This window comes from Anoplolepis gracilipes, chromosome 16 (genome assembly GCF_047496725.1).
Source record: "Anoplolepis gracilipes chromosome 16, ASM4749672v1, whole genome shotgun sequence".
Lineage (NCBI taxonomy): Eukaryota > Metazoa > Arthropoda > Insecta > Hymenoptera > Formicidae > Anoplolepis > Anoplolepis gracilipes.
The window spans coordinates 2806638-2824714 of NC_132985.1; the positions used below are offsets into that span (position 1 = coordinate 2806638).

Genomic DNA, 18077 nt, shown 5'->3' on the forward strand with positions numbered 1-18077 from the left:
CGTTTTAAGATAAACATTTATATTTTACTTAGTCATCTATCGATTATTGATATTTAATTATCTGATGACAAATATCACATATTTTGTACAACAGTACCAATAGTATTATTTTTAAATGACATTATTATAAATTGTTCTATATAACGTTCTTTATCAATAAATACAAATATCAATAGCTTTTTTTCTATCATTAAAAGAAGAATATACAAGAAAAATGATGGTATATAGATAATAATTCTTTTGCTGAGAAAAAAATTTATAAAAATCTATATTTCATATACATAATGAGTAAATAATGACATTATATTTCATAAAAAATTACGTTTTGATTCACACTGATCATGACCATGTGCAGTATGAGCGTTACACTAATTAATGCACAGAGAACCGTGTATTCAATCTAACACTTTATCGTATATATTAAAAAATATATAATTGTAGCAAAATAAGTCCATGTTCTTCATAGACTCATTATATTAACAATAATTCATATGCATTAATTATTCTATTAATAGACAATTGTATGGGACGAGCTACTTGGGATGGGCCTTTCATTTTCATGCATCTTTGTACTGTTTTTTCTCGTAGGTCCTATAATAATGAATAATAATGAATATCGTATCATAATGCTAGAAACGCAAAAAAATGTGTATTATAATAATTTTAAATGACTGCTCTATATATATCACTCACCTATAAAACTTAATAATACCGGTAAAAATATTAAACCATGTGCTGCGCCAAATAAAACGATTCCCAGATACATTCTGAAATAAAATACTCTGAAAATCTGCGATTTCGCGAATGCCAACACTATGATTCCCACGAATTTGGTCAAAGTGATCCCTGAGAATACCTATGATATAAAAACGCGAATAATTTAATATATTTTATTTATAAAACAAATTAACTTTTTTAAACTTTGATGTTACGAAATGTATATCGTTTTTATTTCTCGCGATATTAAATTGTACTTACAGAACTTCCCATAATAGAAAGCGCCTCCGATGTTTTACCGATTCTTGTCATGGCTTTAGAAGTAATGTAGGAATGCACGATATGGCTGCAAAATTCTACAGAGATACCAACAGCCTATAATGAATTATAAAATATAAAAATTCATATTTTAACATCCAACAATATATAAAATATATAAAAAAAACTATTTAATTGAATAAATAAAATTATATCGTTATATATTATTATTGTTTATATATTATATAATTATATTATTAAATAATATAATTGTTATTTAATTGTAATAGAGATTTTTTCTCACTTAAAAAAGAATAAAAATGAAGAAATTTCATAATTTAACACAAACCATGACTAAATTTACGAGAGAAACTGCATTCAAACTGATGTTCCACCAGTACATTAGGCCTCCTAGATTAACTATCGTCATAAACACGGTAAGAAGAACAATTACAGCGGAGAATAATGATATTCCTGTGAGGAAAAGCGTTACTGTGAAAACCACAGCAAGGGACAACCCTATTGATGCCAGTGTTTCCGACCAGATGGTTAAATATTGTTCATAGAACACGTAAAAAATACTAAAATACATAAAAAAATTGATTATTATATAGATAATAATATTATCATATTAAAAAGCACAAATTAAAAAGATATTACAAGAATTTATTTTGTGATTATAACTCACATTAATATAGAATATTTTCCTGTCGGAAGTTTATTATTTGTTTTAAAAATCTTGAATTTTTTTTCTATAGCTCTAATCTATTGAATGATACTACTTACCTGTACGGAAATACCTTGACTTTTTTTTCGGATACGTGTGCATTGTTAATCATGTTTGTGATTTTTTCGGATATTACTCTGGCAGCATGCAATGACTCGTACCAATCAGATGATTTTTTTAAAGGAATGTGATAACCCATAAAGTACGAATCGCGCACGTTGGTCAGATTAAATTCATCAAGGTAATAATTTATTGCCTATTTAGAGAGAAGAACTTTAATTAATTTTTTTTTAAATTTCTGTCACTGCATTTTTCGTATAGAATTTATTTTGGCAAAACAAAAATTCTTCATAGCTTATAAAATACAATCGTTTTTAATAATATTAATTTACCTCGAAATAAGAAGCTCTTCCGGCTTTAGCACATCTTTCGTCTGGAATATCTTGTACGAAATAAGGAATATACTTCCTGAAATTGTTTTCATCCGGACGAGAGGTATTTTTGTCAATATTAATCTTGCATTTCCTGCATTGTACTATATATATATATATATATATAAATAATTTTATTTTACACAGAATCACATACACTTATTTATATTAATATAATATAATTGATAAAAGATGAATAAAAATTTAAAAGATGAGTTTCTTAAAAATTTAAATTATTATTGTATATTATTGCATATTAATATTAATGGCAATATATTTTATGTATACAATATTGATATTATACTTACGATTATTATGTGGACAAAACGATTGATTGTTAGCGTAAAATCTGCAACAACCATCAATCGTCGACCAGTCGAGGTAATCGTCTATCCAAGAGGAGGCTGCTTTAGACAAATATGACCTGCAATTATTTATAGTTAAGATTGCTTCTTGAGAAACAAAATAATGAATGTAATATTTCATGAAAGTACAAGAAAATAGATATAGAGCATTATTTTATTATTTTTACTTATAACTTACAGCTTACAAAAATATTTTTCTGATATTTTCAAAAGTATATATTTAAATTGAAAAATACAAACACGGGAGACTGATTGGCAGCTGAATATATCTGCGTGTACAAAGAATCCGTATTGCATCCTTGGCCACCACATATGATATTTTGCACTTCTCTTTTGCTATAATTTAGACCTTCTGTCAATACGAAATATACTGGTGGACCCATCGACAAAAGATCCTTCATGTACTGTAAAAATAAAATATAACATTTAAAGCTATGTAATAGGTATGATATTGTTGTGTGTATGTATCAATAATATATAATTTTTAGAAGATGAAAAAGTATTATGAATTCCAAAAAAGATCCGAATGCTCTAATTTTAAAATAAATGGGACTTAAAATAAAAATCCTTAAAATTCGTTTTTCTCATCTTGTGATTTTTAAATAATTAATTGTATTTTCTGTTTTAATAATCATAAGATATAGATCAATTCCATTGTCTTCCTTTTTTTACCTTAAAGTATTTCAAAACATAAGAGTCTTGAGGCATTGAGAGCTCCTGATCCAATCCGATCTCGATCTGCGGTATGAATATAACATGTGCAGTAAGAGCAGCAACAAAAATCAGTATAATGATTATTCGAATCGGTGTTTTCATAAGAAACGGTATGTAAACACGCTCAAATATCGTGTTAACCACACCCTTGTAATCATCGGTTTTCAAATTTTCCTTAGTAGAAATGCAGCATAAAACATCCAGACGCTTGTTCTAAAAATGCATCGGTCATTAATTATTTTAAGAGTTGCATGCAAGAGAATCAAATTTTTATAAAAATTGCAATATTAATCATAAGATAATTCAAAATTATTAAGCGAAATAATTGTAATAATTAATATAATTAAAATAATTAATAAGTTACAGTTGTGTACATATATTAACTATTTATATTAGTTTCCTTTATTTAGTTTTTCTCAGACAAGATTGAAATTTTCATATTAAATTTATATAAGTTACCTCAAATCTTTTCGAATCGAGAGCTAATAAAGCGAGAAAAGTCGTAATCTGAAGGAGGAAATTAATTAAAATTGATAACGAGGCGTACATCGCGAAGGTGTTAACAGCTGGCATCGTGGAAAACGCTCCTGAAATTTTCATAATTATAATAATATATTTTTCTTCTTTATATCGTTAAATAAATTTCTACGATATTTTATATGCATACCAATGAGAAAACAGAAACACTCCGACATGCTGGTAAGCAGCATCGAAGGTCCTACCGCTGCCATAACTGTGCCAATGTGCTGGGAGATTGATTGATCGACGCGTCGAGGAATTCTCTGATAGCTTTGCACCAAAATGAAAATGTTATCAACTCCGACAGCCAGCACTAAGAAAGGTATTACCTAAATAATAATTTGCTATTATATAGATTATTATTTTTATGTAAAATATTTCTTAAATAAATTATTAGCTTTTAGATGACACTCATATTTATGTACATTTAATTGTATTAGTATAATTATAATTTTTTTATTTAAATATTAGAAATAATTGTTGAAAATTTAGCCACTTTTAATTTTACTAAATTAAATTAATAATTGTTTTAAATTTTAATATATACTTCCAAAATTTAATTAGACTTTATGGTACAAATATTCAACCTGAATTATATAAAGTTTCATTAATCATGTTACCTCGATTGTGAGTAGAGTGGTTGATACACCAGCATAACCGAAAACTCCGATGGAACAAGTGATCGATGCTATAACTATAATGATTCCACCGATACTCAACACAATTCTGCTTTCTCTCTGAATTGGAAAATTATAATTGAATTGCTTAAGATTCGTCTCTACATTTACGTTTCATGATTTCGCGATATTGATGACGACAAAATAAAACTTACCAAGTAGCCGACGAAGGAAATTTTAATTTTTCCCAAAGCGAATGCGACATAAACGAACATAAGCAGGTAACTGATGACTATCGTTACCACTTCCGCTTTCGAACTTCTATCCAGTTCATCCTGTATCGATTTCTCCGTCGTCCATGCGACGTCCATGAAGTTTGGCCGACCATTGTCATTCCATTTTGCCATAAAATCGAGAAAACTAAAATTTAAATAAATCATTGCTTTTATATATAACAAATTGCACACATTCATAATTTAATTTTTTTTTCTCTTTTGACTCTTGCGTACCGTTGTTCCCATTTTATAACTGGCATGAGATTCTTCTCGTTAAGCGAATTTCTCACCAAAAATGTTAAAATTAAGCCGGTCGCTTTACTATAATCCGCGGAATCGTATTGAAATTTGCCCTCTTCTAAAAAACCTCCGATGGCTATGGCAGGTATTATGGGTCCCTTATACGGCGCTAAACACCGTGGATTAAAAGGATTTCTAAAAATTAAATATACTACATTAAAAAGTTATTACATTAACAATTTATATTATATATATATATATATATATATATATAATAAATTTTGTTAGTTTTTATTATGCAAAATACTTATATATTTTTTTAGAAAAAGATCCAATAATTTACTAATTAAAACTTTTACCATAAATTTCTTTGACTACTAAATTATTATCTATATTTTAATTTATATAAATTATAATAATTTAAGAACTATAGAATTTTATAGATGTATATATAATTTATTGACAAAATTATTGTATGACTTATTAAAAAGTTAAAGCAGAAACATATATATGTTTTCTATTACTCACTGCATACATTTATACAAGTGATCCAGGTAGTTGGTTTCATACCCCCCAGAGATTTCCGTCTTGTTAAATTTTGTGATGTTGTTTTGAAAGTATCCCCATACAGTTTGCACCGTACAGAGATCGAGGGTAACTGGTCCAATGAATTCATTTTGTACAGGAGCGTAGCAGATCTTTTCCAATCCTTCGTCGGTTTTTTGACCTAACTGTGAATATCAATTGATAAGATTTTTAATTATATCTCGTATATTTAATAAAAAAATATACTAACGTACTTGAAGGATTTGTTGCTGTAAATCGTATACAGCTAGCAGGAACTCTTTATTAAATACAGGTCCGAATTCTATAACTCCGTTCGCAGTATTACGCTTTATCTATTGTATAGGGAAGATTTTTATATTAAAATTTATTATTTTTTAAGAGTAAAAGTTTGTATTAAATACTTCACTTTAAATATTTTGGATATTATCTACTCAGATGCAAAGATCTATATCGATACTGAACTAATTGTACCATAATTATCATAATAAATATCTTACTTTGTTGAGACCAACGGATTTTATAAAAATTTGCTCAGTCCGATAAAATGGCTCGAATCGACTATCAAAATAATCCTTTTCTATCCTCGATCTACTGTCTGGTGCCGCCCATATTTCAATAGGATTTACTGTCACCGACAGATAATTGATTCCATAGCTCAGACCAATAACGATGTACGAGATCGTAAACAAGGTGATAACAGGATACTTGGAGAATGCTATCGATTATTAAAAATCATTAAAACTTTTTATTTATAAATTCCATTTTCCGTGTATTATTTTAACACAAAAGTTTGTGTAATAATATTACAAAGAAATTGTTTTTAAAATAATAATTCTTGAATAATTCTTATCTGACTATGCATTGCTATTTTTAAAGAATTTATATATCTGTATAAAAGCATGTAATTACCTTTTCCCCAGGCATTAAAAGCTGTTTCAAAGATTTTTTGATAAATTTGACTACAGTTCCGTTTATTCTTTCCTGGTGGCATCTCAGAAGAACCTAAAAACACAAATACATTGTAATAATAAACAATTCGAATATGAAATAGAATTCTTATAAATTTCAACGTTATTAAAAAATCAATTTCTCGAGAAAACTATTTATACCTTTCTGACGATATCCCTTTAATACGCCGTATATAAAACCAATTACAATTGTAAGTATAATAACAAGTGTAGCCGCTATAATGCCATAGCCATTAAATTCGTCGATCATAAAGGTCTTATTCGGATCAATTTCTAATTTCACGAAAGGACATGCAGAGGGACAGTCGACGCAGCTGCAGGCTATGGATAAATTCTGATAAAACATAAAGATAGTTTCAAACTTAAGATGAATAAGAACAATGAAAAAAAAAATACTTATAATTTTTATGTCAGCTATTTAAAGAGTTAATTTTTCTTACATCGTAAGCTTCGCTGCATTTTTTTGTTTCCGCGTTCCATGGCTCGTCGTCCCATTTGTCGGCTCTGTCATAAACGTAGTTTATCTGGAAAGGTGTGAAAACGTTCGCGCTGACATCGCCCATGTATTCGTACCACCTTTTGCAAATGGCACATCAAATTATATTATATTCACGGTTTATTATGTATCTCATATAATTATATATGCACGTTTTTTTTACTTACAATTTGGGAGAACATCTGCTGGCTCCATGCGAGCCACAAGCCAAGTCCATCGCGAACATTCCAGTGCTAGGATTGATAACATTTTTGCAAGAATCGTATGTTGCATTTATATATTCTTCCGTCACGTGGATCTGAAAACCGTCCAAGGAAATTTAAACTTTTTCTTGCTAATTTTTAATTAATTTACTTTTGACGAACATGATGTACAAAAAGAATTTTACAGCGTATTTAAAAAAAGATATATATATATATATGATTTTAATTTCATGTGAGTCATTGTATGTTACATCATTTAAATTTCATTATTATGTTACTTTATCATTCTTCTTCGCAAGAGCAATTAGTTAATTATAATTGTATGTTTTTTCATGTGTATAAATAAATATTTTCTTCATTAATTTTTTACGTTACAATGTAATTTTTCACAGGAATTATAAGATCTACATAAAAGTTAAAATGCATTTATAAGAATCACCTCAGATTCGACGACATACTCAATGTCTCCCTCTGTGTCGCTTTTGGTGACATTTACGAATCGACTTTGCTCAGAACTGCAAGTCATATCGCAGATCAAACGAAACAGATTTCTCATGCAGGTCGCGCACCTGCTGAAAATAGCCTCGGCCATTTGCATATTTGAGTCCATAGTAATGATTTGAGTGGCATGGCAGCATGTTTCTGGCGATTCTGCTGGAAACCAATTGTCACGTTTCAATTAGCGCACGAGCATTATTTTTAATCGTGGAAATGCAAAATGTCACACAGGTTTCCAATCATTTCTCCAACGTAAGCGGAACAAAAAATTCTTAAATGACTAATCAAGATACAAACCATCGTTTTCAAAAAAATGTGGACATCTCTTTTGCAGAATAATTTCGGCCTCTGTATTGTTAATCGGCTGGGCAGTAATATTTTTTGCCACGCAAGTCCGCAGAGAGGAACCATCGAATTGACCATACCAGGCACAATAAAATTGCTTCTCCGCCGAGATAAAAACACCACACAGCACGAACAGGAGACTGAACACTTCCAATCGCTTCATTTCGCGGATACAACCAAGAACAGCTATAATCGAGAGATTTATTGAAGAAAAGGATACTCTTGGTCTCAATAATGAGTTGATATTTCGTGATAACGAATTATACGAGAATTAAACTCGCAGTTTTTCCCCCAGAGATGCTATTTATTACATTACACACGTCTATCACGCGATAGAGACACTTAATAAATACTATCTCTCGACAATTCACTTTCTTGAACGAATTTTCATCTCCTTGTCTCTCGTGTTTCTCCCTTTTCTTTTCTACGCAGTAAATCTTTTAAACTCAATTACATTAATCGTTTCAGCGTAATAAATAGTGCAATTTCTTCGTTATAATTTCGTTCGATTCTAACTTCGAACATCATTTACATGTATTTCGTAAAAAATATATCACAGTAATATATCACAATAAGATATATATATATATATCCATATTTATTACAAAATAATCTTTGTAGGTTTATATTAATCACTATAATACTTGCGAATAGCATGCGACGTCGTTTGTTTCACAAATACGTTATTCCGCTTCACACTTTGCACATTTATTTGCGATTAAATCGCTTATATTATATATATAATTTCGAGATATTTAAAGTTCATTGATAAATCTTTAATAATGTGATAAAACAAAACAATTTTTCGTTTTAATGTCACGTACTAATTATTTCGAATCGTTACTGTTTACTCCTCCAGACGAATGAACGACTACTTGGGATGATTAGCAAACATATCAACGCAAATCAATCATATCAAATCATATTTATCAGACCATCGGCCAGATGCTCAGTAGTCTTATCACGCAGGTGAGAATTTATATCTTCTTATTGGTAAAATATAGTTCAAATTTGAACGGTAGATATGAGAAGTTGTTAGAAACTTCTAATCATTTATCAAGATCGAATTAGAAAGATAGAAAAAAATTTATCAAAATAGAGTGCCCTGTAACACAGTGATAACGTCCTATAAATATACTTTTTATTTTATGTATTTCAGGAATATATAAGATGTTTTAGAGGATTAAACGTACTAACATAAAATATACGAAAATTAATAAGGAAGAAAATTCCTCCAGAGATATGCTTACAAATGCTTTATTTAAAAAATATTGATCTTTTTGATCTATATTGAATATTTTTCTTCTACTTCTTAAATTCATTTTTTATATTATTTTAAAGGATGTTTAATCCTAAAATATCATATATATAAAATAAAGTTATTGCGTTTACAACATTTAAACTTTCATCCGTTTTGTTCTCAATTATGATAACGTTACACGTTTTTGTGAGATTAAGATTTATTTTTTTTAGACTCTTGAGAAATAAAATTAATTTTGTCAATATAGAAGATTGATATAACAGCTATTTAATGTGATTATTTAGTTTACTCACCTGCAATTGTTACTAATCACAGTTTAATCAAAGATTATCGAACACCTGCGAGTCATTCATATCTTATTAAAGAATGTGATCAAGTTTCTTATATTTACTTGCACGTGTTTGCTTTGAGAAGTGACGCAAAATACTGAAATCCACGCGAGAAATCTCTAATAGTTATCGACTCTTTAACATTTTTATTTTTATAAAAACAAGATATTTATCAATGGAAATTTACCAATATTTGTAAACTCATTTTTTAATGGATACTTGAAAAATATGTATGCAATAATACAATAATAATAATATTCACGCAACGCGAGTTAAATTCTCTTACAATGTTGATCGATGATTCGCATTCAAGTTAGTCCACTGAATTAAGTACATTGATAATAAATTGCATAGATAACGTCAGCGCGATAATTTCGAATGCGACACAATAGGAAATTTCGAAACGTCAATCTGCATGTGTTTGTCGTCGATAACAACACAGGGGAACAAAAGGGAAAAGAGGGGGTGAAAAATAAAGAAAGCGGGACGCGACCACTTCCATAATGAATAATCATATTTTAATGACTCAATGATTGTACAAATGGATCACTCTTAAACGTCTCCGCATACAACCGAGGAACAATAACAACAAATATAGCAATCATCGTAATCATAATATACATATTCATTATTAACGTATACCGTTTACGTAATAAGTGAGAAAACGTAAAGGGTTTTTCTTTTTTTTTTTTTTATACTCTCTTGCTTACCACATATATTTCCATTCGCATTACGCATTACGTACAATATTTAATCTCATCCTTGGTTCTCCCAACTCATTTTACGATTTCACAATGCAAGGAAGAGATTCCGCTCTCTCTCTTTCTCTTTTCTTATTTTATATCTCTCTATCCTCTCTTCTCTTCTTTTCCCTGGAAAGACTCGTTACATCGTTATACGCTATCTTCGTTTTCATTTCGTTATTATCCGCCCCCGTTCTTTCCCACGACTGGGTGTACCCTTCTAACTGCCCCTCTCTTATATATATATATATATATATATATATAATTCTACCAACCCCGTATTTCTGTCCTTCCTTACTCTTCCTTATTTCTCTCTCGATCTAGTATTCCCCAATAAATACCGAAGGTATCGTCCTAATCATATATCCCCAAATATTATTATGTTCAACGGTAGCGATAAAGTTTATATATATATTTATCAATAAAATTTCTGGAAGAATGTCAATAATCATACAATAGACGATCAATCGTTCGACGATCCACTGCATACCCGGGGGGGCGAAAAATATGAAACTTGGTACTAGGCCAACTATTGGGATACGTCTCCGAGCTAGAGTGTCTCGACCCTGTTCGATTTTTTGTTCTCCGCTCCGACTCATCGTCGAGGAAAGTGCGTAAATGAGAATAAATCGCTAAAATCCTATAAGTAATTTGATAGTTTACTTAGCATTTTTAGATCTGCTTTCAATATTTGTTAAATATCGCAGTTTTCTGATAAGAGAGCCATTCGATTCTTTCATCAAATTCGTTTGAATAGATACTGGTATTACAAAAATTCCTTGAATACTTAATGATTTTTTGATAATTATTTAATCTTTTGCTTTTGTGGAGCGTAACATTATTTTCTTATTGTCTGGAAAAAAAAGACTTATAAAAGAATACATGAAAAATATGATGAAATATAATATATAGTGTACATGTTTCCTACGTCTTTTTGTTTAAAACATTTCTTATATAATTTTAATTTTTGAATGTTCAAATGTATATGGAATTTTGGAATATATACGTAATACATTACATAAGTTTTGAAAACTATTTCACACAAAATGTTACTTATTTTTCTTAAAATAGCTAGAATGAAAATTAAATAAACTTTAACCTTCGTTCTATAATATCGTACTTTTACATTCTTTATAATATAGATTTCTTAAAGCAAAGAGATAAGATAAAAGATACGAAATGTACTATCTGTTTAATCTCCAATTAAATGGCATCTGGCCGCGATAAAGTGACAGTGACGAAACACTTTTCGCATATATGCATATTTATATGTGGATAAATATAAAAGCGCTTACATTTCAAAAGAGGCAATCATACTTGTTACATTGTTTTCCAGACATTTGTATCTGATCAATTGATTAGAGGTTTAGTAAAGATTATAGCAAGATAAAAATAAAGCGATTTATCTATATTTATCGTATCCGAATATGTGAATTCGTGATAGTCCTAGGATACTCTACATAGAAAGTCTTCGTAGAATTATATGCCATATATGAGAAGCGGTTTATCGTATTTGATATTATGATAACAGCTCAATCATTATGCGGCCAAAGAGTACTCTTCAATTACGCACTTTTCTCAATCTGTGTCGCTTTCTCGAATGTTCTCGTAGATCCTTTCAAGAAGGTATGGAGGTCGAGGAGAAAAAGAAACATCTACTCTCGCTCGGAGGCGCGCCTCGACAGAATTTATACAATAAAATTTATATTTAGTAGACAATGCAATAATTCGAGCAACAGAAGGTCCTCCGTAAATTCTTAAATCTGCACGTGTGTGTTCTCGCCTATAGTAATTAGTAAGTAGGTATCTTATTATTTTTTTTTCGCTGTCAGATCTTAACCGATGTCTTATTAGATATATTTTGTGTCTTTGTGTATATGTGCGCGTTACTGCACATGTGACTGTGTCTATGTATACATGTATATCTATGTATGTATGGATGTATCTAATCGTTCCCGCCATCCATTTTAACGCTTCATGTCAACGAGTTTCCAAGCATAATTTTTTTTTGCATAATAGTAAAAAAGATTATCTCGCCACAATATGGTTTTTTTCGTATCATTATTAAAAATAAGTACGATTTTCTCTATATATTTTGATTCTTATCCATTCATTTTTTCAGACAATAATCACGTTCCAAAGAACTTCTTCGATATAATAAATAAAATTCAAGATAATAATTTTATCGTTCTCTTTTGTTTAAGTCTAAAGTAATTTTCCATCTATAACTTTCTATCTCTAAATATATTTATCAATCATTTATTAGTATTCTAGCGCAATAACTCTTCAGGAAATCGTATTATGCTTTTTTTTTGGTGTTGGGTATAATTTCATGGTCAAAGATTATATTGGTTGTTATTAAGTGTGATATCCATGCGATTATCAATCGTGATATTCCAGCGATAAATTTTTCGTTGATATTTTACCTTTCGACGAACTTCCGCGCTTGAACACTTTGTTATAAGTCAGTCTGATTGACCCTACTAATTATTGCTATACGACAATTTTGGCACCATGTTCGTCATACTTTTCCAACATATATTCTCGATAAATAAGAAAAAAGGAGATTTCTGACTTTCTCTCCGAAGAAATTCTTTTGTCCGAGATAAACTAACGTCTTTAAATGTTACAAATTTACAGTTCAATTCTCGTTGACATTTCCGCCTTCTGAAAGATTCTTGCGTAGGATGGCAGGTCTTTCGCATATTCGATTTCAAGCGGAAAAAAAGGAAGAGCTCATTCTTGGACGACTCATCACACTCGTGGTGTAAGTTAAATCTGGCAAGATCGATCGACTTTTCAGTATAAAAAAACTTACAAGATGAAATCGATTTTATATTCTTAACTGCCTGTAATTTTTTTCTCTTGCTAATATAATTAGATATTTCAGATATAATACACCTTTGACTATTTGTATTTTACTGATAACTTTGTAAAATATTATATATAAAGTATAAAGTGAGCAGTTTTTCAAAATCTATCGATTATTAATAAAATTATTTAAAAAATTAATATTTTAGTTTACATAATTTAAATAAAAGTAAACACATATATACGTTTGAAAAAAAATTATTGCAATAATGTAAAATGTAAAAAAAAATGTTATAAAATTATGTCAATTGGCAATCAAGAATCAAGTGTTAATGAATTTTACCACTTAATGCAATTTCGCAATTTCGTACATATGTATCGCGGAGATCGTAAGTTTGTTGTGTTAAAGCACGTGCGATTAAATACGTGTAATGCGTATATATCGAGAGATGGAAGCAATATTACAGCGTAAAACATTCGTAAACGTTATGGATAAAATTCACGCAATTCGTCCAATCCGTCACGAGGAAGAAAGAAAAGATCAAACCTTACCCGTTCTTATTCACCAACTATACAAACACTGTACAATAATATCTCAGCATTCCGATATACATATAATTAGTACGCGTATAAATTTTCTTTGGAAATATATTAATAATTGACGCGATTCTTTCACGAATGTTAGATCAACACGACTTTTGTATTCACGCAGTCTTTCTCGGCGAGCATTAATGTGGAAAATTCCTTGTTTTTTACGTTATTATATACGTTAATATATGAAATAGTCGATCGATTTCAGATTTTCAAAATGGTCTCTTTCTTTTTTTTTTTTTGTTTTTAAATATTACGTGGAACATTTGCAGCACGATATCTCTCGTTCGTCGATAATCTTATAATATTATATAAATATCGTGTACAATATTTTATATTATTATAATACTATAATATTGTAGTATATTACGCTATTATAATATTAAAATATTATACTATCAGACGCATTTTTCGTTTTAAAAACAGAAACGCATTTATTCGAGTCGCGGATCGACGCACCGGACGACAACATGTAAATGTGTGCGTGTATCGGGTATATCGGTACACTATCAAATCCCATTAATCGGCAATTATCTTATTTGTCGGCCATCGGACGACGATCACGGAACGATCATCAAATCATTCGAAACGTTGAACGAGGACATCAACGATCTTTGGACTATAATTCTAGAGGTCATTCGGTATACTTTTACACGCTATATTTTATTTGCCATCGATTTTCACTAATTTATCGTTTCAGATATTATTTCGATAATAATCATAAGCAGTACTGATGCGAACGATATTTGTGAACGCAAATACCATTGCAAACGGTAGCGATAAAATAAAAAAATCGATACCGCGTGAAGTTTTGTCACATCTATGTCATTTCAGCAGGATCTACGTAGCTTGAGGCATCGTTCTCGATCTTAACGAAATTAACGTCGAGGAAGATCTAAGCTCGCAGTTTATGATTCCGGGTCCGCCAGTTAGTTTGCAATTATTAACGCTAACTCTCTACAGCTGGAACCGTATGAATCACAGGTAAAAGGAAGATACCAAAGTTTGGAGATTCCTCGAGCAGAAGTGCATCCTTCGCGAAAGGATTATATGTCGAGGTGATGCCTGAAACATCGTCAGATCCATTCCCTGTGTTTATTGTCCTACTCAGGAAACACACATTCGCCCAGAGACTCGTAAACGTTCTCGTTTGATAGAAGATCGAGTCGTGAGATCGATTATATCGTGCATGCAACATCCACTTTCTTCGAATATGCGTACATATCGTTCATGATGATGCGAAGTGAAAGAGTATCTCTTTGGAATATATTATCGGAAAATATACATATATATTTCGATTCTCCAAGAATATTTCCCAAACACTTTCACCCTCGGGAAATCTTCTCAAAATCTATTCCCTTAGAATATTTTGAGAAAATTTCGTCTTCGAAATGCCATCACTTTTGCATCATCAATCGTTGTGTATCTATATATGTATACGCACGTGTACATGTGTGTGTATATGTGTATATATATTTTTTTATTTATATATATTTTTGGTTGTAGGTATACGTCTATGTGGATACTTTCTGTCGTCTAATTTACACGTATTAATCCCTCGATACCATTCTTAATTTATCGTAATACCCATTAACAACGCGATACACGTGTCGGATTATCGTAAAGAGTTTCGGTCACCGACACCATCGATGTCACATCGTTCACCGTCCCTAATCAATGTATATACGTTTAAAGGTCGAGTGTGCGCCTCTCTTTTTTTTTTTTTTTCCTCGTATCTATCTCGCTTTTATTCCTCTCATGGGTCTTGAATGCATCTCGTCATTACGCCAACGCATTTCACCTCGCAGCTTCGGTCTCGAGCACTCTGACCATTTCTCACTCTCTTTCTCTCTCTCCCTTTCAAACATTCTCTCGTTCGTTTTCAAACGCTCTTTTGTATCTTAAGTAACGTTAAAAATAAAGTCTGCTATATTGGCGAGGATGCTCGACCCTGAAAACAGGTTAATACGCGGCGGAACTTTTTTTTTTTTTTTTTTTTAGGGGAAACCGTGGACGACGTTACAATGCGATTCACAAACCCATCTTCTCTCTCTCGCTCTCTTTCACATAATATTCCGTATGTATAATATATGTATACATATATTTTTTTGTGTTTCATCTTAATTGATTTCCTTTAATCGCTAAAACTTACTCGCTATGCGCACGAATCGCTTCTTCGATTACTTTTTTTAATACGGATTTTAAATCTTTCTCTCTCTATCAGTTGCCTTTACATCATCCGGCGATCGTCAATGCATGGTGCGTGACGCGCATCGCGACGGTTATATAATAATAAAAAAATGGGGAAGAGGGATCACATGATAGAGAACGATGAGAAACAACGTAACGAGCGCGCTACGCGTGAGCGCTCGATCGCGATCGACGGTAATTATAGTGACGATAATATCATTATTACATTATATATACAGAGTCGATAATTATCTCTCTGCCGATTATCACGCCACCGTCCACGTGGAAGGGATCGAGAGGATCGAAAGACGGAGCCTCGATCATTGGCAATTCTTGAAAAGGCAACCAGATTGCGTCTCGTTTAATTTAGTTAAAATTATGCCATTGAATGGTGTTAAATAGCAGGGCATAAAAAAAATTATTTCAGCAATAATTTGATCCATCCTTCCAGGATTCTTGCAAGCACACATGACATCAACACTCATGATTATTTAATCTTGTGTGGCTTGGTAGATTTCTTTCGAATATATTTATAATATAGAGTATGTTTTCTAAATTTGTTTCATGTACGAGAGAATTCTTGGCCAATTTAGAATAATTTTCCTTAATATTTTTTTTTATATTAAGCTTTGAGACTATAAATGTGTGAATACCAAAGTTTTATGCTTTATTTAATTTTAAACATACTTATTTTAAAAATTGGTTATAAAATAGAATGTTTTTTGTATAGCTAAAATTATCTGTTATCTATTATAAATATTAATTGCAATAAACAGAGAAATAAAAGCAAGCATAAGCTGCTAAAAAATTACACTGTAATACCTAACAAACAGTAAGTTTAGGAGGTTTATTTAAGGAAGTTTATATTTTCAATTTCTGGAAGAGAACATTGCGTATAACTATTATAACTATTATATTAATATCTCAAATAAAATAAATAGTTAATAATCATAATTAAAAGGTTGACTGCACTTTCTTCTATATTTAAAATTAATTAAAGAGAGAATTGGAGCATACGTTTATGACGAACGAATTTATATCATCTATTAATCGAGTGTTTCGAAATTCAGAGTCTCTCATTTTACGCTCTTTCACGATCGACACAACAATTGGCTATTCAATAACGATTCGATATTCATCATCGAATTATTTAGAATCAGCGATCTGCTCGACCTTCTACATCTTTGAAATCATCAATTTAAAATCAAAATTATAAACTATCTTAATTACAATAATGTTCTATATATTTTAATATAATTAATAACGTAATTTTATAAATTTTATAAATTACAATTTAATTTTTTAATGGCTTGAATATAAGAATCGTACAAGAACGTAAACAATATAGTTTTAATATTTTTATTTTATATAAATTTCTCCCAAAATGAGATAGAGAGAGAGAGAGAGAGAGAGAGAGAGAGAGAGAGAGAGAAGAGAGAGAGAGAGAGAAAAGTCCGGTCGAGCATCTCGTTGCTTTCATACAAATACGCTTTCACACACACGCAAACAAGCACATATGGAGTCCTGTTGGAAGACAAAACGAGGAAGAGAGCAGAGGAAGAAAGTGCAGTCTTTTCCATAAATTCCACGTGAACGGCAGATACGCTGTCTCTCACGCAGATACCGCGTGACAATCGCAATAATTGGACAATTATCTCTGTGTATTACGCTCGATAATGGTAGTAGTGGTGGTGGTTGGATGTTGATTGTGTTTAATGATGATGTCGTGGAACTTATAACGATATTACCTCGTTAGCGAGTCAGCCTCGGTATTATTCAACTTAAACATGATTATTAAAGTTAGGTTGTTGAGCACAATTGTTGATTTCTATCAGAGATTTTCGGGAGGCGCTGTGGCTCGAGCTCATGTCCGCGAACTCGCCGGCCGACTTACCCTTGCGTGGCAATGTGGTAGCCTCCCCTAGGGAAGGTAGCTCCCGTGGTTTCCAAATCGGCGAACCTGCCATAGTAATATAGTATTATAGAAATTAATTTTTTTCCGCGCAATATATATATATATATATATATATATTTTTTTTTTAAGAAAACGGGAAAATAAATTCTATTATAAAAATACATTAAAACAAAATTCGAGAAACTATCACGTACTTATGTAATTAAAATATAATTATATTTATTATTTATTGCTTTTCAAACTCATTGCTAACTGTTCACAAATAACTCTTAATTAATAAACAGTTGAATAACTTTG

The 18077-nt window shown here is 30.8% G+C and overlaps 2 protein-coding genes across 11 annotated transcripts in view; both read right to left on the reverse strand.

Annotated features, from left to right (window-relative positions):
* Positions 1-160: 160 nt before the first annotated feature.
* On the reverse strand, positions 161-9897 carry LOC140674698 (NPC intracellular cholesterol transporter 1 homolog 1b). Of its 5 annotated transcripts, none has more exons than XM_072908466.1 (24): positions 9495-9897; positions 7893-8126; positions 7537-7751; positions 7062-7192; positions 6839-6974; positions 6540-6732; positions 6340-6432; positions 5928-6145; positions 5664-5762; positions 5392-5594; positions 4858-5058; positions 4564-4768; positions 4352-4468; positions 3880-4060; positions 3672-3799; positions 3171-3425; positions 2739-2902; positions 2442-2557; positions 2095-2237; positions 1762-1958; positions 1325-1556; positions 979-1092; positions 694-856; positions 161-591 (listed from the first exon to the last, which is right to left on the reverse strand). In XM_072908466.1, the coding sequence occupies exons 2-24, from the start codon at positions 8101-8103 to the stop codon at positions 509-511; spliced, it is 3798 nt and encodes a 1265-aa protein (XP_072764567.1). In that variant the 5' UTR covers positions 8104-8126; positions 9495-9897; the 3' UTR covers positions 161-508. The 5 variants fall into 5 exon arrangements, with proteins under 5 accessions (XP_072764567.1, XP_072764566.1, XP_072764568.1 ...); XM_072908465.1 differs by lacking the exon at positions 9495-9897 and adding an exon at positions 8765-8860; XM_072908467.1 differs by lacking the exon at positions 9495-9897 and adding an exon at positions 8589-8754.
* Positions 9898-15567: 5670 nt separating this feature from the next.
* The window catches only part of Sif (guanine nucleotide exchange factor still life), a 39028-nt gene continuing 36518 nt past the window's right edge, over positions 15568-18077 (reverse strand). For all 6 annotated transcript variants that reach the window (XM_072908462.1, XM_072908459.1, XM_072908461.1 and 3 more), the window contains exon 30: positions 15568-17825. In XM_072908462.1, the coding sequence (XP_072764563.1) occupies positions 17647-17825 (179 nt within the window). In that variant the 3' untranslated portion in view covers positions 15568-17646. The remainder of the gene's footprint in view (positions 17826-18077) is intronic.